A 23002-nucleotide genomic window follows, 5' to 3' on the forward strand; every position below is an offset into this window, starting at 1 on the left:
GAATTCCCTAGCACGAGCAAGCAAGAGTGACTGATGTCATCAATACACAGTAGGGAAGTAGGGAAGCCTAGAGGTGGTAAACTTGTAAACACTGTGAAATTCACCTAGACGAGTCAGCGCGATGCTCTGGATTAAATATGTTTTTGTTCGTTTTCTATCGTTATCGGTTTTTGTTGTGCCTGGTAAGATATTTTATCCAAATCTCCAGTTTGCTTGCTTCACATATCTTGATTGTAGTAGCCATGAGGCTTGGTGTTATTCAAATAATAATGACGCAGCGGCACGTTTATTTTGTCGTTAAGTGCGAGCGCTTGTAGTTATGCTGGCTTTTCACATTCACGTTTTGTTATCCGTGTGTTTTGTCATTTGTTTGTTTTTGCCAGCTTTTTCTAGGTTTTAATTTTGTCTCTTTTGTGTTATTGCGGGACTCTTTCGCCTAAAATGTAAGAAAAGAAAATGTTGCGGTAGTTCTCCGCTGTCTTTCAAGGTTTTTAATTTTAACATTGCATCTTAATCTTTTTTAAATGTTATATACATGCAGTTAATTTAAAAATATGTTTGGTAGAGAAAGTAATTTTCACTTGACAAAACTCGGGATTCCCACCATTATGTAATGTTGTTGCTGAGCGTGTAGTTTTAAACTGAAACCTTGTAGCCCTTGCTGTCTGTCTCATAAACGTTACACTTTACACTATAGAAACACACACGTACGTTTGTTTCTTAGTGAGGGCATATACTTCCACTGATTTTATATCAGTTTAATTATATTTTCTAACCCAACGTCTACCCCTAACTTACCCATCACAGAAACGTGCAGAACATTAAAGGTGCAGTAGGTGATTGTCTTCAGAAACATTTTTTGTTATGCTGGTTGAAAGTCTCTTCAGATCCCGAAAGCAATCATTAAGTTAAGTGGTCTAAATGTATTTATCTGTATTTATATATTCTGTGAAAGGTGTAGGATCAAGAAATGTTCGTCCAAACTGATTGCCTCAAGTGTGTGACGGAAATGTTACGTTACTTACCACAGCGGTTCCCAATCCCAGTCCACGTGCCCCACTGCTCTGCATATTTTGCATGTCTCTCTTAGTTAACACACCTGATTCATATAACCAGCTCGTTAGAAGTGAGCTATGTGCATGAACTGCGTTCCGATTGATATGATCCCTGCAACGTGTTCATTGCTCCCTACTCCCCGAGCAGGGGAAATCAGTTGAAGTTTACTTCACTTCGGAACATGGGCTGGAATTGGGAACCTGATGTAGCCTATTGTAGTAATGTTGTCTCTGGTCTGTGAGTGTAAATGTGTTCAGGAGGCGTGGCTTTGGACGGCGATTGCAGGGAGGGTGGGACGTTCGCTTTCAGTGCTATCAGGCTAAAGTTAGCATTTTCCAAGATCTCCTATTGCACCTTTAAATGTAAATAAAAAACATATTTATGATTTATAAGCCTTTTTAACTAGTGAGGACCAGTAAAAAACCTGACTAGTGGGGGTTGTCAAAGTATTTCACAATATAAGTGAAGACATTTGGTCCTTACCCAGTATACACACACACACCTGGATAAGCTTCCATTATTTACTTTGACACGCAGAGAAGTTATTAGCATTAAAAAAACTCATTACATTTCTCATGTGTTGCACCTATATGATTCCCTTTCTAAATATACGGTAATGACAAATTATTCTAGATGAAGGGATTGAATCATTTTATGCCTCTCGTCCCTCAGTTTTCACTACAGTCACAGAGACGACACAAAACTACACTTGTACGGAAGAGCTACACCATGTAGAGTCTGAATATGCCATAAAGAACCCCGACTGTGATCAATATTGGTCTGCACAGGACCATGTGAGTAGATTGAAGAATTGAAGTTCAATGATCTACAGGTGCATCTCAATAAATTAGAATGTCTTGGAAAAGTTCATTTATTTCAGTAATTCAACTCAAATTGTGAAACTCGTGTATTAAATAAATTCAGTGCACACAGACTGAAGTAGTTTAAGTCTTTGGTTCTTTTAATTGTGATGATTTTGGCTCACATTTAACAAAAACCCACCAATTCACTATCTCAACAAATTAGAATATGGTGACATGCCAATCAGCTAATCAACTCAAAACACCTGCAAAGGTTTCCTGAGCCTTCAAAATGGTCTCTCAGTTTGGTTCACTAGGCTACACAATCATGGGGAAGACTGCTGATCTGACAGTTGTCCAGAAGACAATCATTGACACCCTTCACAAGGAGGGTAAGCCACAAACATTCATTGCCAAAGAAGCTGGCTGTTCACAGAGTGCTGTATCCAAGCATGTTAACAGAAAGTTGAGTGGAAGGAAAAAGTGTGGAAGAAAAAGATGCACAACCAACCGAGAGAACCGCAGCCTTTTGAGGATTGTCAGAATTGTGCAAAATCGATTCAAGAATTTGAGTGAACTTCACAAGGAATGGACTGAGGCTGGGGCCAAGGCATCAAGAGCCACCACACACAGACGTGTCAAGGAAGTTGGCTACAGTTGTCGTATTCCTCTTGCTAAGCCACTCCTGAACCACAGACAACATCAGAGGCATCTTACCTGGGCTAAGGAGAAAAAGAACTGGACTGTTGCCCAGTGGTCAAATCACAATTAAAAGAACCAAAGACTTAAAATACTTCAGTCTGTGTGCATTTAATTTATTTAATACACGAGTTTCACAATTTGAGTTGAATTACTGAAATAAATGAACTTTTCCACGACATTCTAATTTATTGAGATACACACGTATATGCTGCAGCTCACTGACTTTCATGCTTTTTTCATCCTTCAGTCTATTGCAACATTTCTTAAATTCACCCCAGAGTGTCATAATCCATGCAAAGAGTTGTTCTTTGGGAGAATCGTTCTGACTGACTGTGTCAATATCACCCTGGCTGTAATATGCACAAGAGTGAGTCGTTTTCTCATGCACCACAGGTCATGTCTTTTATGACTTTTATGAGCATTGAATTGAACATTAACCAACATTTGTATCTATTTTAAAGGATTATTTGACTGAATACCGTGTACATTTTTATGGTAAGTTTATTTTCTACCAGTGATATATTGTTTATTGTTGGGTAGCCAGTGCTAAAACATTTTCTTTCTTTCGTTTTAGGTGAAAGAGTCCCTCAATCTCTGATCAACCCTGTGAACAGAGGTCACATTGGTAATACAAAACAAACACTGCGTGTGTGTGTGTGAGAGAAATATATAATACTGTTAAGTACCGAAATATTTCAGAGGATTTCTCTAAAAAAAATTTTTTTTATTTTTTTTTTAGGTATTTTCCTGTCTGTTACCTTGGTGCTCATAGCCATTGCGGTGTGTCTGCTGTGTGTTAGATATACATATAAAAACAACAGAAGCAATAGCCACTCAGTGTGATATGGGATAAAGAAGAGAGTGTTCAGCAGAGTCTATTTAAAGGGCACATATTAAGCCCCTTTTTACAAGATGTAATATAAGTCTCAGGTGTCCCCAGAATGTGTCTGTTACGTTTCAGTGCAAAATACCCCACATATCATGTATTATATCATTATGAAAATGCCTATTTTGAGTGGAAGCAGACACATGAATGCTGCTTTCAAATGCTCTAGCGTTAAGATAAACATGGCGGATTGTGTGCGGCCCACTCAGGGCGGTATCTCTGCTAATGTCTTAAAGTATAGTACTGTATTAATATAAATGTTTTTGAATTTTCTTTGCTTCATATCTACCTCTGATGAATGTACGTTTTAGTGATTTTGTAGGGTCTTTAACTATAGGGTCTATGACCTGATACATAGAGCCTATATAAATATATTCAAATTAAAGTTTTATTTGTATTTTGAAATTGTGCTTGTGTTATATTTCTTTAAAATAAAATCCACTTGTTTTGATATATACTGAAAATAAATGTAAATTATTTTATTTGTGGCTAAGTGTTAAAATACTCTTTGGGGTCACTGCATAAAACAAGGTCATAAGAATCACCTCAAACACACTGCCAAGAAATATGTACCAATACTACTTTGAGTTTTTGAAACTTTTAAACGGTTCCTTTTCTTGTACACTATAAATGATTACATGTTTATTGACATGAATAATTTTTCCGTCACAAATAAATTTTGTCCTTTATATATATATACACGTATATGTATATAAACTATATAGAAAAATCTTTTTCTAAATGGATTTTACAGTTATTCAAAAAGGTATGATGGCCTGAATGATCATCATTTTTTTGTGGTTACACTATATTCATCAAACAGTAAAAGTTTAAAAAAAAAATGTATCTTTAATTCAGCCTGATGAATCAAAATAAAGATTGATATTTCAGAACACATATGTATATTTAAGATGCTTTACAAAATTATTTACATGTCTGTACTGTATTTATAATGAAACCAAAACATTGCCGATGAATGAAACCAAAAGTGCTGGTATAGTTTTCATTTGTATAGTTTCATTTTTGGACTTCAAATTGGTAAACAAATCTGAAGAGACTTGATCTCCAGTTCTTGGCTCCAGTCTGTCTGTATGTGATGTCTTCTATTTTCATGGCCTCTGCTGGAGATCATGTCCTGTCCCGGGTCACTCACATTCGTCCCTGTTGTCAGGCCTGACTGAGAGGGCCTTTAACCAATCCCATCTCTTTGCGCACTACAGGCGCATGAATGCTGCAGTCTCGTGCCTCGCACATGCCAGATATTCCTGCATCACCGGCCATGCCAGGTTGACCCACAGGCCCGGGAAACCCACGGGGTCCTCGCGGCCCATCAGTTCCATCTTTTGGCTCTGCTGGATGGCCTGGCAGTCCTTTTTGGAGAAATAAGACAGAGTTAACTACATCTAATCCACAGTTATTGAAATAGCAGACATAAAATTATCCCACCTCTGAGACCTTGGTGACCATCATGTCCTGGTAGACCTTTTCCAGGTTCACCTCTCTGTCCTTTTAGACCTTTAGCACCTTTAGAAAAACACAGAGAGCTCATTTGTATGCATAAACTCTTTGTTTTTCTTTTTTTGTTAAAGGGATAGTCCACCTACAAATGAAAATTCTGCCATTTACTCACACTCATGTCATTTCAAACCTATATGACTTTCTTCAGTGGAACACAAAAGAAGATATTTTGAAAAATGATGGTAACCAAACAGTTTTGGGTCCCACTGACTTCCATAGTATGGACAACAAATACCAACATATTCTTCAAAATATCTTTTTTGTGTGTTCCACAGAAGAAAGAAAGTCATGCAGGTTTGGAATGACATCAGGGGAAGTGATGACTAAATTTTCATTTTTTGGCTAGACTATCCCTTTTAGTTAAAACAATTTTAATAGTAACCCCAGTGCAGTACCTCTGTCCCCTGGAGCTCCCTTCTGGCCCTCTACACCTTTCATGCCTTGAGGGCCTCTTACTCCTTTAGCACCTGTCTTTCCTGCTTTACCCTGAATAAAATGCAGTGTGTCATTTTAAAAAAGTAAGAGTTTTTATGTCAGTTTTATGGCAACTTCATATATCAGCTCACAGGTTTTCCTGGACTTCCAGGAGATCCTGTGACTCCTGGGGGTCCGATGAGGGTACGGTTGTTGATTGGACAGCCCTGTACGCATTTGGCACGTATAGATGAAGCATACTGGGAGATCGGAGCGGTGACCACACCTTGACACAGCTGCAATATCTGCTCATCTGTCAGTCCTCGACCCTGCAGTGAGTTGCACCAATATATTTTATGACAGAAATCAATATTTATCTGCATTCAGGCCTTTAACACTTCCATATACTCAAAATTAAGTCCTTGCTCATAATAATCATGATGATACGCACAGGTTCACCTAGCTCTCCTTTCGGCCCACTCTTGTCCTTTCACTCCCTGGTCTCCTCTAGGGCCTTCATCTCCTCTGGGACCTGGAAGACCTGGAGGTCCAATAGGACCAGGAAGCCCATCACGACCGAAACGACCCTCTGAATAATAACACATGCATCAAAAACAGCTTGCTACTCACATCCTCTCCCAGCTCTCCATCACTCCCTGGCAAGCCACCTGTACCTTTAGCACCCTGAAGATGATGGTAAATGGAAAGAGAAATTTGCCTACCAAAACTTAGTCACCAGTTAGTCACCAAATGTTGATTCAAGGCAAAGCTTTTAGTTGGAAATATGTAAAATAGCATGTGTTTGTAGAACATTATGAGGAAAGGGGATCCACTGTGCCAATCTCTCAATTTTAGTTACTGATAACAACAATAAGTGATTTTATGAGAACAGACCTTTGGTCCCATCACCCCACGGTCTCCTGGAACTCCTGGATAACCCTGATAGCATGACAGGTGAAAAATATAGTATTATAGTGAGATTATTACAGGGATTTTCCTGATGGTACAATATGAGAAAGAGAAATAGAAAGCTTCTGAGTGATTTATCACCAAGTAACCCTGCTCTCCATGGTCTCCTGGGAATCCAGGTGCTCCTGTCTGACCCTGATTATGCAAAGAGAAAACGTCAACAGCAGCAGATGTAATAAAGTTTGTCAAACTAATAATTAGTTATGCCTGTAAGTCTTGGTGCCAACCTTCTGTCCCTGTCGTCCCTCAGGACCTTGTTCTCCTGTTTTGCCAGTGAAGCCCTTTTGAGAGATGGGGAGATTTCGCAGTACTTTTTAAATTCAAAATTTCAAGGCAAGTCTGGACAAATCAAGACTCAACTAGAAATGTTAATAACATGAGAATTTACATGAGAAGCTGACAATTAAGATGGACTTCTCCATTTTCACTTTCAGCTTGTTTGCAATTCACTTCTGTCATTACATTCTGCAATTATTTATGCACCCTCAAGTTGTTGCAAACCTATATGAATTTCTTTCTTCTACCAAACCAAACTGACTTCCATTGTTATTTTTTCCATATTATGGAAGTCAAAGGAGTGTTCAGTTACCCACATTATTCAAAATATCTTCTTTTGTGTTCAGCAGACAATCTTGAGGGTTTGTAAATTATGACAGAATTTCATTTTTGGGTGAACTATCCCTTTAAATAGTCCTGCAGTGTGACACAATTAATGATAGCAAATAATCGCGGTTCATAAAACCACATGTATAATCAGACTGCAGGTCACTGCTGTCTCCACTTGAAAGGTCATATCAACTACCATTACCCACATAGTTCCACAGATGATATATTAATTACAAGAAATAGAAGAAAAAAAACAGACAAAATAAAACAAACATAAAAACTCCCTGACACATGCCAATGGGAAATGAAACTCGTGACACTGACACTTAATCAGAATGGGGAAGTATTTGACATTAAAACACAGATATGTATGCAGATATTTTATATCTATTTTTTTCAGTGAATGTCATATAAAAATAAGTGTTTATTTAATAGTTATTTAGCAGAAGCTTATTGAAGGGACAGTCCCCTTGAAGGCAAACACTGGGTTAAGCGTCTTGCTCAAAGGCACAATGTTGATATCTTCCCTCTTATTGGTAGCTGAAATCAGTATCAAAATAAATAAATAAATTAAGTATTAAAACCTTAAAATTTTAACCTTCTGGTCATTACATTTCAGTAAGTACACCACACAACAATTGTAAACATTTGTAGAGTAAAGCAACTGACCTTAATACCTTTAACGCCTGGTTTTCCAGGTTTACCTTTTGGGCCAACAGGACCCTGTAGTCAGTCAGAAAAATATTACCTTAGATTAATTTAATTGACAAATCAGAAATTTTGTCAGGAATCTATTATATGATAACTAGAGGAGTTGGAGCATGACTGCACAGATGTTGCTTTGAATTCTCAGATGGGATCTAGAACATCTCAGCTACTGTATGTGATCATGATTGAAACAGGAATAAAAAACATTCAAAGTAATGTGGAGAGGAAAAGCTGCTGGTGATATGTGTAACTGAAGATGCTATTTTGCTCACAGTCTTTCCAGGGAGACCCACTCCTCCATGCGGGCCTTCTATTCCGAAATCACCCTGCATGACACAAATAAATTCAGTTTCAATCACAATTATGAACGCAAACCATAATGTCTAATGTTAAATTGCATTGAACATAATTCTGGATAATCTTTATACACATATAAAATAACACCATATAGCTCTGCTAGTAAACCAAGATCCACACTTTTCCACTCATAACTTTTTTTTTTTTTTGTGAGACCATTACCTTTAATCCAGGTTGGCCAGTTTCTCCAGGGTCCCCTGGTAACCCTGGAAGGCCCTATAAAGAAGAGTAAGAAAACCCCATATAAGTCTTTTCCGGGAATTAGCTATTAAACACAAAATCATATAGGTAATAGTAAAGTTTTCCTAAATCCCCCCCCCAGGACCCTTCCACTCCCCCCTCCCAAATACACACACACACACACTGACCTGCACCAGTCACTTTGTGCAGCATTGGACTGCAAACTACCTCTCTGACAGTTTAATTAAAGACTGTTCTCTGAGCTCTTTATCACTTTAACAGACTGATAAGCTCTTTTGCACTACACTCGTTATATCTTCACAGTTGTTTATATCACTGGTTTGCACTATAACTGCCATGTGCCTTATGCCACTTTTTCTCTTTTCTTACAATGTCCTTATTTGTATATTGTATAGGTTGTATTTTATATGTATTTAAACTGTATTTATCTATATTATGTCTACTGTTAGTGTTAAGTGTTAACTGTATGCACCAAGGGTCTGAGAGTAACGCAATTTCTATTCTCGCTATGTATGTGCTGTACATGTGGCAAAATTGACAATAAAGCAGACTTTGACTTTGACTTTTGACTACAATCTATGGTGATTCATACAACAATACTTTCGCGACAACAAAGTATTTGCAGATTTTTATCTTATCATGTTAGAGAAATCATGTTTTTAATAAACTAAACTATTCAGATAATGCCAGAATGTAATAACAGATACATTTGATTAATTATTCATTAAATCGATCATTGTGTAAAAGCAGTTTAGTTGCCATTAACCGAGCCGCTGTAATTGTTGATGAGAGAATAACTCATATAAGAGCAGGCCTTACATGAACAGGCCTACATTAGAAGTCAGCTCATGATTTTACTTGGTATTCTCTGATCTGTCCATAATCTGTGAGGCTTTGGCAGAACGAAGAAAACAATGCAGTGTGAGAACAATTACTGAAGACATTCTCTGTGAAACAGACTTTTCGAATAGAAAAACAACTTTAATAACTTGCATGCACTGAAAGAGCAGCTAAATATCTTATAATGGATCTCGTTTTCTTCCTATTTCTTGATGTATTCACTTTTTTCAACACCAGTAGTTAATGTTCAACTTCTAGAAGAGGGTTGAACATTTTTGAAAAGTGAATATTAAAATAAAAATAAAAATAGGTTATACAGCACAACTACTGAGGTTCCATTTTGCGGGTATCTATTTTTTTAAATAAATGTTTTGGTGGTAGTATTAGTAGTAACAGTGACATCTCAGTTGCCACTGTGAGTGTATCCAGATTGTTCATCATATCGATCAACTAAGGAGCCTTCATACATGTGTTCTTCTCCTGTGATTGTAAAAGAGAGGGGGAAAAGGCTAATTAAAAATGTAAATTGGCCATTTTAATGTTTTATTATCTAACAAATGTTAACATGTTGGAGATGTGATAGTCTCACCTGATTGTAAACCAGAATAATCATGCTGGGCCTGAGAGGGCAGGACACACAGCAGGAACACAGAGCTGAGTGACACAACCCACACCTGATATCAGCACAAAACAAACTTCATGGTGAAAACTCTTCATCTGTCAGGTAAAGTTCTGAAAAAATTAAATGCAGTGTTGCAAATGGATTCACAAAATTGTATTAGAGATACTGATCATTTGTTTACATAAAGAACAGTGATTGGCTGTCGTTTAGTTGTTATTTTACCAACTGGGCCAGTGGAAGGGGTCTCCCCTTTATGGTGTGGTTTCTCAAAAAAATTCTTTTTTAAACTGGGGTTTTCCTTACCACTATCACATTATTTTCAAGTGTGGTTTTTCCACTTTGTTAAAAGAAATTTAAAAAAATATTATATTACATTACTTCAGTTCCTTGTTCATTTGTTCTTTTGCTGGAACAAATAAATATGCAGTAACTGAAGATGATGTTGTTGTTGTTTTTTTAAGACTCTGTGCTTAAATGAACCCCCTTCCATGTTTCGCACTTCCTCATGTGATTAGATCAAGCGTCACTACTGAGGTCATGGAACATGTTCTAGCTGATATAATAAATGAATGAATAAATACAACTTTGAATGATCTACATAAATCAAGACCAATTTATCAACCATGCCTAGATTTTCAAAACCATCATTTGGCTACAATGAAACCAAAATGTAGGCTACTTCTACATTTTTTTACTATGGGAGAAATAATAGATTTTTCACATAATGATAGTAATTAAACCATGTTGACAGAATGGTTTATTAAGAATGGGGGGAAACGGCTGAGAGAAAACATTTTATATACGACCCCCTAATAAACATGAACAGGAATCGGTGGCATTTTAGTAAGAGCTTAAAGAATGTTGCCGCATGTAAATTTCCCTCTAGTGGTCATTATTAAACACAGCGGCACATTGCTGAGAAGCGTTTGTACAAGAATTCCAAGAAAATCGCCTCACAAAAATACCAGAGAAGTACAGGCATGAAACTGCTATCTCTGCGGGTTATTGACATTTATACAGTGGGCTTATGTCTTTGTGCACTTTGTATTAAATTTAATTAGTTTTGTAAAATAGCCAGCCAAGAACATACATGTAAATCAGTGGTTTTCTGAAATGAGGAGGCAGTCATCAAAGTGCTTTTTTTTTTTTTTAAATCACATGTAAATTCATGTACCAGTAACATTTTTTTTGGTTAAATAAACATTACTTTATTAACATTATTTTATATTTTTACATGAACAATATAATCAGTATTTTATTAAAGCCAAGTGAATCTCATCAAGTTAGTGTTTTTAAGCATTTTACATTTATTCCAAAATAATAACTCAAGGCAGTAACAATGTAAACAATATATTTTATTTGTGAACTTATGTTCAGCTCTTCTTTTTAATAAATAACTATTTTTAAATTTTTCGGATCATCAGTCATCAAAGGTCGGTAAATATTTTTTAGTCACTATACTTCAAATTTCACCAAGCTGATTACTCACTAAAAACTCCCACAGAAAATGTTTGCAGGCCATTTTAAGTATTTTTTGATGTAACAAAGTGGTTAAATTTAAGTGTGCGAGTTGTTTACTCACTTTTTTCAAAATTAATCTTCCCATTAGCGCCATTATATTGTTGATTCTGATTGATTCACGAATGCGCACGAACACAAGAGGCGGGATTTATTGCATGAAGCAATCACAGCCGAACACAACCAGTCATATCACGATGGAGGCATTGGCTCCTCTCACATGACTTTCCCGCATTCATTTTCAATTACACCTCGGCTCACGGCACGCTTTAGGGCAGGGGTATTTAATTAAAGTCCCAAGAGGTCCAGTCTTTTTATTTTCTTCCCAGCAGAGGTCTGGACTATATAAAAAAAATATATAAATATATACATACACAATAAACGCCCTTGATGTAAATGCAGTATTGAGGGTTTAAGAGTGACTTCAATCAGGTCATCTGAATGCTGCATTGCATTACAGACTCAGGCTGCTGAAAGTTTTCTTTTCTCCCTTAATACAGTCTGTAAACTCCCTCTCTCTGTGAGACAACAGTATGGCATGTTCATCATACAGTACACTTTACACAGCATGTGACCTTTGACCTTTCCAACAAATACAAAATGCTTATGTAAAAAGTCAGCTCACTTTTCAGATTACTTGTTCAATGGCAGATATCTATCATGATTAAGTTACAGGCAAAAAACCAAACAAACAAACAAAAAAATAAAAAGAGAAAAGGGAAGTTTCTAACTACCTTTCAAAAAATTTGAGGTCAGTAAGATTTATTTAAATTTCTTAAAAAAAAAAAAATATATATATATATATATATATATATATATTAATTGACCAAAAGTGACAATAAATACATTTATAATGCTAAAACATCTATTTAAAAAATGCTGTTATTATAATATAACTTTCTGATCATCAAAGAATCTTGAGGGGAAAAATTAGCATTCAGCTGTCATAATAAATAATGTTCCTGTGGCTCAGTGGTAGAGCATTGCGTTAGGAGATGGTCATGGGTTCAATTCCCAGGGAACACACATAGACTACTGGTAAAACAAATGTATAGCCTGAATGCACTGTAAGTCGCTTTGGATAAAAGCGTCTGCTAAATGCATAAATTATTATTATTATTAAATGATTAATTAATTAAATTAAAATTATTAATTAAATTATAATAAGAAATATGTCCTTTCAGCACCAAATAAGCATATTAAAATGATTTCTAAAGGATCATGTAGCACATGACACTGAAGACGGGAGTAAGGGTTAATTAAAATTAAGCTTTGGTATTGCAGGAATACATTTTTAAAACACTTTAAAGTAGCAAACAGTTATATAAATTGTAATCATATTTCACAATATCAGATAAATGCAGCCTTGGTGAACATTAAACACTTCTTTCAAAAAATATCACCAACCTCAAACTTTTGAATGTACTGTACATACAATTCACATGACCTCAAATTTGCTCTTTTAAAAATTTATTTGTTACACGGCAGGACTGTTTTAAGTGAACTGCAAAAAAATAAAATAAAATAAATAAATAAAGACCAAGGGAACACAGAGAACACCATACAGCTTGTATATCAGTCACATTTCTTTTAATTCTCCACAACCTTGCAGTCTGAGGGGTGGCGCTAATGGCTCATACAACCACAGCATTGGGTTCCTCACCAACCCACAGGTCCTCTGGGACACTGATGTGCAGCATGAGCAATGCACACGATTCCATCTTCTCCGCCAGCTTCAGATCTGGAACTGGCCTTTAGAGGCTCTTGTAAATTATAATTGTACTAAAATCTGGCTAGTTTAACCCACATTTGAGATTTTTTACAAGTCCTTAATAATTACATAAACACAAATAAAAAAAATGTGTTTATGTAACATGACTTATAAGGGCCAAGTAACCAAAATAAAAGGGTCGTTGACAGCACACATTAAGTAATATAAAACAAATTATAAATTCTGTGAACGGCTCATAAAAACATGTCAAATTATTTCTGTAGCTGGTAATATCTTTACTATGCATTTGGTACTAATTGACAGTCTTACATAAAAATAAGCACACCATGCATAAAAGTAAGATTATAACAAACATTTGAAATAGTTGAAAACATAAATTAAATGAATTTGTAATAAGACCATTCTTGAAAGCAACCCACACAAATCTGATAACACTTTACATGACTTTTCACGGCACATGACCAAAGCAAACCATCTGAGCAACTGCATGAACATAAATAAAGTTGAGTCGATTCCTGCTTTGCATATATGAAACAAATATAATTCCCTTCAATTCTAGTTACCCATCCTGCATCTTACCTTCACCCTGGAGGCTCCCATGGCCAGCAGCCTCCCGCTCAGGTTTCCAGGCGCTGTATGGACACGGAGCTCTGAGCCCTCGGAGAAGCGCAGGCAGCACTCTTTCAATGAGGGGCTGCAGTGGTCCTCAAAGCATTCTCCCTGCTTGCATGCGATGCCGGTCCCCCTGTGCTGAAACAGATGAACAGACCTCCTGGTCCCTCACCAGAATCTCCCAGGCTCCCACTTCTCCTCAGCTGGGTGATAAATATCGGAGGCTTCACCAAACAAACACACTCCTCCACTGGACAGAGTAGTGAAGAATAAAGGCACTGTAAAAATAATATTCCTATCAGATGTGTCACTATTCTTTACTCCAACAATATTTTTATTGAAAAAATGTTTAATTATAATTTATTACATTCAACTTTTTTCTGTAATATACATGGTTCACTATTATAATCAGTGAAGGCTAAAGAAAACCTGAAATGCAAGCTATGACTTTGTGATGACCTTTTGACCTCCTTGGAAAAATGTGCCATTGACGTAACAGATTTCTCAAAATCCATTTTGGTTAGTTCTTCTCTCTCTTAGCAACAGAAAGTAGGGATGGACATATCCAATGAACTGCTAAAGGTTGCATAAAAACAGGTTAAAACAGGAAACAAGAAAAAAATCACGTGCAATAACTTAGTAAACATGTACATCTCTCTGTATTATACGGATACCTTGAACTAGTATGACAAAGTTCCAAAATATAATGTCAGTAAGACTTTTTTTTTAGCATATTAGAATGATTTCTGAAGGATCATGTGACACTGAAGACTGGAATAATGGCTGCTGAAAATTCAGCTTTGTTATCACAGGAATAAATTACATTTTTAAAAAAAGATATTAAAATAGTCAAAAGTTATTTTAAATTGTAATAATATTTTGCAATACTGCTGTTTTTACTGTATTTTGAACAAATAAATGCAGCCTTGGTGAACTTAAGAGACTCCTTTCAAAATCTTAAAAAAAATCTTACCAATCTCAAACCTTTGAATGGTGATGTTCATAAAACTATCAGGGCATGTATGTTAAATAATGCAAGAAAAGCACATAATCAAATATTTGTAACATTTGAGTCAAATTTTATTGTAGCATACCATCCACACACACAAAAACAAAACCTAAAAACACAAGAGGAAACAAACTCAGAATAGACATCAAGACTTCTTTTTCTTCTTCTTTTTCTTATGATGTCTCTCCACATCTGGAGAGTGTGAATCTCTGAGAACAAAATAAAAGGAGAAAACCATATAGACAGCCCATCACAAATGGTCGTAAAATTATATAACCACAAAGTATCAATATTATCTTGCCAATAATATGAGCGTAGTAAGATATTTGAGGGTAAAATTGCGAAACGACACTATCATGTGTTAGTAACAACAATATAAAAGTTTGTTCACACTAACTCGAACCTAACTCAAATTAGTTTCTGATGAAAATATACAAAATATTTCTGAAATATTTCTTACTAAGGTCTTGTTAAGATCAGTGTTTCATGGCCTTACCTCCTACACTTATTTTTCCTCCCTCGACTGCGACTTTGACTGTGTTTGCGGTGCCGTTTGTGCCCATGCTCGTCTCGGGAGCTGACACGAGACTCACGTGACTCAACAGATGCGGAGCGGCCTTTCTCAGATGCCCCTCTGCAACCAAAAACCAAGATAAAATCAATATTAGTCACTCTGTGCTGCTTCTGTCAGGGAGAAAAGAGATTTACTGCACTGAAATTAGACATGTGACCTGTGGCATGACTGCTGTGATGCTTTGAACTCATCATCCTTCACTTCTTGCCAAATCCTGCCTAGTTCTCCAGAGTGGATGTCAATCACCTCCCGAATTACCTGGAAAAGGTAGGAAAATGAATAAAATTATGCAGAATATTCTCTTTGGCTCTCAAACCATCCACAGTATGGAGACCATTTAAATACAATATGCAGTAAACCAACAGTGAGAACAAATGTAGTGACATGAGACATAAATAGTGTTTTGTGGGTGGATAAGTGGATAAGATTAACACAATTCACAGACCTCAGTGTAAGACTTCTTGGTGATGTGAACATTTTTCGCTCTGTAAGACTGTCGGCGCCTCCTGTAGTCCCTCATCTCAGCCAAGACCTCCAGATGAGACTTTGGCCCGCTCTGTTCCTCTTATTGAGAATGCATACAAAACATCATTCTTTACTCATATCAATCAGGTACAATCAATTAATTGGTACTCAGTATAGTAAGATTATATGTATGTGAGGTCAAAAAATGAATAGATGGATGGATGTTTGATTACGTCTTTAATTGATTTTCCGTACATTTCTGCCATATGTACATTAACTGACAGTCACCACTGATAAGCTACTACTAAATATATTGTAGAAACTTAATTTTCTGTAAAGTTGCTTTGCAATGATTTGTATTGTGAAAAGCGCTATACAAATAAACTTGAATTTAATCGAATTGAACTAAGTACCGATGCCCTTGAAAGTGGAGGCATTCACGAGATTTCCTCCAATTTTGGAGCAACTTAGTTTATATGCAAATTAGCTGTAGCTGGGCCTTGTGATGCAGCTCCACCTCAGGGCTCAGTGGGCCCCATGGTGCATCTCTGCCTCAGGACTGAATGGGTCTTGTGAAGCTCCACATCTGGTTTTAGTGAGTATTTAAAATGTTTCCCAGTCCCAAGATTACTCTGTTATAAGATCTTTACAGATAGTATGTATTTGCTGAACATGCTAAGGTAAGTGCCATAATTGGATTGATAATGTATTTATATGAAATGCTTACACTTGAAGCATTTAAAATAAATAAAACAAAATCACATTGCATCCTCTTGGTAAAGAAGGCCCTTGAAAATCAAGCACAGAAACAAATAGTTGATCAAGACTAAAACAATCCAAGGACTAAAACACACATAAGTGAGGGCTAATGTGTGGTCTTGTGAGTGCAATTCAAGTACCTTTTTTAAGCTTTGCAACAAGATCTACATAAAGATCCTCATTGTTGGATTCTTTCTTTGCACTCTGCTGACTGGCTTCTTGTATCACATGATCATAGATGGCCAATCGGTCTGCCACAGTGAGTTCACACAATGCCCGCTTATGATTCTGAGGTATGTCAGGGAGATCTGTAGATGTGTCACCTGCAAAATGAAAAGATTTGACACAAAATCACAATTATTAGTAAAAATAGTTGGAATAAAACACATTGTAACTAAAAATTCATTATCAAAGTGTTTATTTGAAAAATGTGTTTCCAAATTAGACTTGTGCCGGTATTTGGTAATGCGATATATCACGGTAATGAATATGCACGATATTGTTATCGTGGGCACTTCTAAATACCGTGAATAATTATATATTACAAATTATTTAGAATTTTGAATGCATTTTAAGAATACTTTTCCCATCAACTGGTCAAAATGCACAACACCGCTGTATGCTGCGTGAAAGACGCGTGTGCACTGATGTAAATAAGCGCGGACGAGAAGCACATGGCGGAACATGTGAGCGATGCTCTGGATGAAAGCGCACTTTCACTCTCCGACAGCAGATGGCGCTAAACTGCAGAAATAATAATAATAATAATAATTCATTTAAATACAGCCGTTACCCCGGAAACCCTGTAAACAAAGGACGCGATACAGCCGGTTCCTCCAGCCGAGATGAGGTCAGGGTTTTACAGCCCATACTTCATCATAACCAAGAAAGGCAGTGGGTTACGACCAATCCTGGACCTGCGCGTGCTGAACCAGGCCCTTCACAAGCTCCCGTTCAGGATGTTGACGCAGAAACGCATCTTTCAATGTGTCCGCCCTTTCGATTGGTTCGCAGCGATCGACCTCAAGGACGCGTACTTTCATGTCTCGATTCTCCCTCGACACAGACCGTTTCTCCGCTTTGCGTTCGAAGGGCGAGCATATCAGTACAAGGTATAAAAGCATTAGCAATTAATCGCAACATGACAATTTGATACCGGCATATCCCTATTCCAAATACAATTTTAATTGACCAGTCTGCAAAAAGTAAATGCAGTGCAGAACCGGTGAGAGAGACAAGACACTCCCAACACATAATGGGACAAATTGACCTTGAGGTTTCTGGATTTTTTTTCTTTGGATATTTTTATTATGTCTTTTATGAATGTGTGCAACTAATGTGCAAGATAAAATCTTTTATGAAATAATATTAAGGACAAAGCCTTAAAAAGGATATTGAGCCAAAGGATACAACAAATATGAGTGGAAATTTTTCTAGACCAGACTTCCTTTAATACTCACCCGTTACTGGAAAAAAACAAAGAACACATATAAATGTTGAAAACATTTGGAACAATTAAATAAAGACATGGATATCATTAATACACACATTCTGGCACACATTTTCCTGTTATCCTCATAAATGCTGAAATGACCCAATCACTGTCTAGAAAGAGGATCTTAAAACTTACTATGTGTGTGAAGTCCTGTAGATCTCATGTGAGGGGCATTTTCCCGGGTCTGCAGAATCACTTGATGAAATGTATCTTTGTCTGTAAGCGATATAAGTTTCCATCACACAACTGCACACAGGATTGCAAAGTTTTTTGAAAGTTTCAAAATTAGGATCACACAAACCTTATTACAAGGAAAAGTGTTTCACCAAGTCAAAAAACTCACCCATAGTAATGGAAGGAATGTTAGCGTTCTCATAGTACACTGAAGGATCCAACATTTCAGCCTGGAAACAAATGGCAGGAGGGAAAAAACAACTTTGAAATCTCATGTTCATATTGTCTGATATGATATTAGGATCAAGTAAATCACAAGACCTTTTGCTGTCACTGGCATTTATGTGGATCCTCATTTACCTGTTCCTCTTTGGAGTATCCCAGCTTACTGAGCTCACAGGAGGCTTTGTGTTTCTCCATCCTGTCCCTCGGTACTGTGTGGTTTGGATCGTATGGACACACTTCCATCTGTCAAACCAGAATATAATACAGGGATTTCAAACTTTAAACAGCATAAGAGAGGTAAAGCAGGCGCCAACTATCTTAGGGATTTAGACTATACCTTTTAATCTATATGAAATATTTAGATTTAAAGACAGGTGGTTTTACGTGTAGTTAGTGAATATGGTAATTTTGATAAAACAAAAAGAAAAACAAACGAAATTCCAGCGATCACCACATTCAGTGATCTAATCAGTGTACAATTACACTGTATCATAAACCACTGTAATATATATATATATATATATATATATATATATATATATATATAAAAACAAAACATCTCTAAGACTCTCCCACTATGAAGGAGACTTCATATTAGTTCATTAGAGATTTACAGTAATTAATTCACTGCTAAATAAGCCATTCTCAAATAGTTGTATGTGTGTGGCAGTTGTTTCTCTAAGTTACCTGAACTGCATGTAAATCTGATTCCTGACTCCATCCTAGCCCCTCAAACAAACCCTTCAGTTCAGCTTGACAACTCTCTGTGAAATCCGTGAGCTCCTGCAAACGCTGCATGCGCTCCTGGAGACCCAACGAGAAAGATGTTTCACACATTTTACATTAGGACTGCTCGAAAACAAGATTCTTGTTTCGCGATTGTTGTCTTCGTGTGTGTTCGTTGGCGCTTCAAAATGACGTAGGCACGACGTAGCCTCGAGCTGTGGTTGCCACAACCGTGAAAAACACACGAAAAAAAAAAATTGTTAGAAGACATTAACTATTGAATAGGATTGACTGGTGGATAGGAAAAAAAAAATATTTTCCTAAACAAAGTGCTTAAATAAAATCCTATAAAATACATAACACCTTGTGTCGTACAGTTTTTAATCGCGTACTGACAATAATTTGTTATAAGCGGTCAATTTTCAAAACTACAAACTGATGAAGATTTTTAGATATTGATACTCTGCAAACACACAAAATAACCAGTGAAAAAAATTACAGTCATACAAAATTATTAGTTGATTAATTGTTATGTATTCAAATAACTGAAATCTTAATTTAAGTGTAATGAAATATAACCTACTTTTGTTAAGATGAAAAAGGTAGGCTAGTTTGTGATTCCGCATTTGCTTGTGAAAACAGTTTTAAGGTGAATGAAAAACCTAACTTTTAAATAGAGTGCAGAATGAATCTGTTGACTCATAAAGCAGTTTATTCCTTGATTGTAAGAGTATATCTGCCATTATTTTTCACCTGAATATAGAAAATCCTTATGTTCTTGTTGTGTGTTTGTGTGCTTCTAATTGAATCCCTACAGTCAACACTAGTAAACTGTCATCTTGGAGTTTACCATCAGATGGCAGCACATCTTCGTTTAGTGAGCAAACACGTTCCACATTGTTGTATAGTAGCTTATTGATGGAGACAGATCAATTATCAAGACTATCAGGCTGCCTACGTTGTGTCCAAAATAACTCTCAATGAAGTCTTTTGGTTTAACAACATGACTCATTTTATAAAGCAACCACAAAGCGTGGTATCAACGCATTCTCAGTTCTCAGAATATGTGACGGCAGTGAATCACTGATGTTTCCTCAATTTCAACATAATTATGCCAAACTGAATGAACCCCCCCTTGGGATTACATTACAACACCTGACTGCATACTGAGTCAAGGATGAGCCAAAAGACCCCTTGAAAAGTGCCTCCTTTGTTACTCCAGAAATAGAGACGTTAGTATGGTAATAATGGTGTGCTCTCATTTCATGGGCCATCTGTAGATGGGTTTTTCTGTTTCCATATTCAAATAAACAGTGTGGGTGTTCTGCCCTGATGCCATGCTAACGTAATGACGATAGTAGTATAACTTTGCATCTCCCACGCAGAAACAAGTTAGCATTGACGTCTGCTGGCTGAGTGCTAACACATGGAGCGTAGCGTTAGTTCTGGCAGGTCACGTTAGTCAAGCTCACATCAACTGACACTCAGCTGATCCACGTCTACCTATAGGAATACGACGCCAATCATAATTCCCTTTATAAGGTCCTTTCAGTCATTATTCAGCAGCTATCGCTTTGCTCAGGAGCTAATCACCCACCTCCATCCCCAACTCCTCCTCTCGTCCAGTCAGGACTTGGCATTGGATATTTCTTCTTGAGTCAGACCGAATTATGTTGATATATAAAATAATCACTTAGAACATTGATGATATCTGCTACATTAATCATTAATTTTGGTTCTGTTCAGTTTACCCTAGGGGGGTTATTTATGCTCTCCCTACTCCTATCCATGCTAGGCTGCATGGATGGGCAAGGAGTGTTGCCCAGAACAGAACCATACCCCCAACCTAAAAATGTATGCTAATTGTAAATTATTTTTGACGATAGTGGTCCTGACAGAACTGCATTAAGAATACCTGCGGAGGAAAAGATAATTGCTATCTAGAAAATTCAAATGAGATATCTAAAAATACACTGTATAGAATTAATAGAGCCTTGTCTCTCAGTTGGCAGGAAGTAGCCTATGTCTTAAGTTTTAAATGTCACATTACAATGTTTCTAATACTATATGTTCTCCAAATAAAAGCTGGGCATTATTTTTAGCTTTTGAAACAGATATTTCTCTTCTTTTTTTATTTTCAGGCAAATTTGCAAGTCTTGCATCTATAAATTATATGTTGACATTTACTCATAGGTAAAGCACAATATCATTGGCAGTGGTTTCCTGGCTTTTACAAAAAACAATCTAGAAGACTCACTCTAAGACACTTACAAATAAAGTCGGACCTTGTATTTTGCCACTTTATTATTGCTAATAGTCACTATACATCACTTGGTTGTTCTTCAACGTTTAAGCTTTTAGCCCCAAAAGTCAGCACGGGTTTGTATGTTTTTGTTTCTGTAGCAACACCTCTGATAGCCCTTTATTGAGAAGCAATCAAGTTTGTCATGAAAAAGGAAGCAATTTTCTCAACTCTAACATTGTAGACAGACATCACTGTACAGCAGAGGCTGAAGCGGAAAAGATTTGTGGTAATAAAACCATGTCCCACTCAGAGAACCTAACAGTTCACTCGATTTTCTATTTTCACACAGATGCCTTATTGCTTTTCCCTCTTCTAGTTCTCTGTGTCTCACTCAGTGGACTCTGCCTTTGAATGTATTTCAGTCTGAAAGCACAAAAGAATGCCCTCTTCGATTAGTTCCAGCCCTTGAACTATCAAAATTACCACCTCGTGGACAAAAATGATCACAAAACAGTGCTGGGGTGAAAAAAAGAAGAAGAAGGAGAAACAACTGTGTCTCAGGACTTCGCTCGAATGTTTCAGTATATGTTCAGCTCATGTCTGCAGTATGGAGCTCATACTCATCTGGATTAGTGCTGCTCGCTGTTGGAAATAAACGTGTGGCATACCAAACGTGGCCTAGTAGTGTGCAGCTCACGTGGGCAAAAACACTCTCAAATGCTCCCTCTCCCTCGCTCTCTGCCCTCACCCCTCCCGTATACTCTCTCTCTCTTTCTCGTGTCTCCTCTGGCTCAGTGGTGTGTTTCTAAGAGATAAGACCCTTGCTCATTTCACACATGAACAGAATGTGGGGTGCTGGTGGTGGAGGAAGAGAAAACAGGACTCTGATGGCAGAAGAAATGCCTCACCCGGTAACTCCGCCCCCAGCTGCGGCACTTGATTGGTCTGTCCCAAAGGTGGGTGGGGACAGTCTCCAACGAGGCTGTTTTAATGTGTTGGTCGCAGGGCGTCGTGCAAATAAAACATTTATTGTGAGGTAAAATCAGTTCAAATGAAATTTATTCCAGTGTTTTATCACTGCAGGCCAAATGTAAGAAAAGGAACAGAAATATAACACTTCCAGAGCCTCAGCCCAAAATAGCAAAATCATGTCAAAAGTTGTTTTGTAATATAATAAATATGAAAATGCAGAATAAAAGGATTGTGAGATATTAACTCGTAATTGCAAGTCCAATTTTGAGGAAAGAAGACTTATAGGTATATATTTATACCTTGCAATTCTGACTTTTTTTCTCAGAATGGTGAGTTTATATTGTGCAATTCTGACTTTATAACATGTAATTGCAAGTTTATATCACACAATTCTGAGAAAAAGAGTTGTAAACTTTTCTAAAAGCTTTTTTATTTTTTATTCAGTGTCGGAAACAAGCTTCCATAGAAAGGCATTTGCCAATTCTTATATAAATCATTATATGTGCTTTTAAAGGGGTAATATGATGCGATTTCAATTTTTCCTTTCTCTTTGAAGTGTTACAAGCTCTTGGTGCATAAAGAAGATCTGTAAAGTTGCAAAGACTAAAGTCTCAAATCCAAAGAGATATTCTTTATAAAAGTTAAGTCAACCACGCCTACCTAAAACGGCTCGTTCTAACACGCCCCCACATGTCTACGTCACGATGTGGGAAGATTTGCATAACGCCGCCCAAATCTTCACACAAAAAAAGAAGGCGTAACTTTTATTCTCGCTGTAGTATTGTTGTTGCCGCCGCCATGTCGTGAAGAGCTGTGT

General features: G+C 36.9%; 1 protein-coding gene and 1 pseudogene across 2 annotated transcripts; both read right to left on the minus strand.

Annotated features, from left to right (window-relative positions):
* Positions 1-4383: 4383 nt before the first annotated feature.
* Positions 4384-8555, minus strand: LOC107679637 (collagen alpha-1(XI) chain-like; annotated as a pseudogene).
* A 6056-nt stretch (positions 8556-14611) lies between these two features.
* LOC107679653 (U11/U12 small nuclear ribonucleoprotein 48 kDa protein-like) lies at positions 14612-19166 on the minus strand. 2 transcript variants are annotated; one of them, XM_016475272.1, is made up of 10 exons: positions 18930-19166; positions 18378-18485; positions 18187-18247; positions 17979-18059; positions 17809-17814; positions 16489-16671; positions 15570-15688; positions 15282-15382; positions 15047-15184; positions 14612-14759 (listed from the first exon to the last, which is right to left on the minus strand). In XM_016475272.1, exons 1-10 carry the CDS (start codon positions 19077-19079, stop codon positions 14696-14698), a joined length of 1011 nt encoding a protein of 336 aa, XP_016330758.1. In that variant the 5' UTR covers positions 19080-19166; the 3' UTR covers positions 14612-14695. The 2 variants fall into 2 exon arrangements, with proteins under 2 accessions (XP_016330758.1, XP_016330759.1); XM_016475273.1 differs by lacking the exon at positions 17809-17814 and having other exon boundaries at positions 14616-14759.
* Positions 19167-23002: the final 3836 nt, after the last annotated feature.

This window comes from Sinocyclocheilus anshuiensis, unplaced genomic scaffold (genome assembly GCF_001515605.1).
Source record: "Sinocyclocheilus anshuiensis isolate Anshui unplaced genomic scaffold, SAMN03320099.WGS_v1.1 scaffold2170, whole genome shotgun sequence".
NCBI lineage: Eukaryota > Metazoa > Chordata > Actinopteri > Cypriniformes > Cyprinidae > Sinocyclocheilus > Sinocyclocheilus anshuiensis.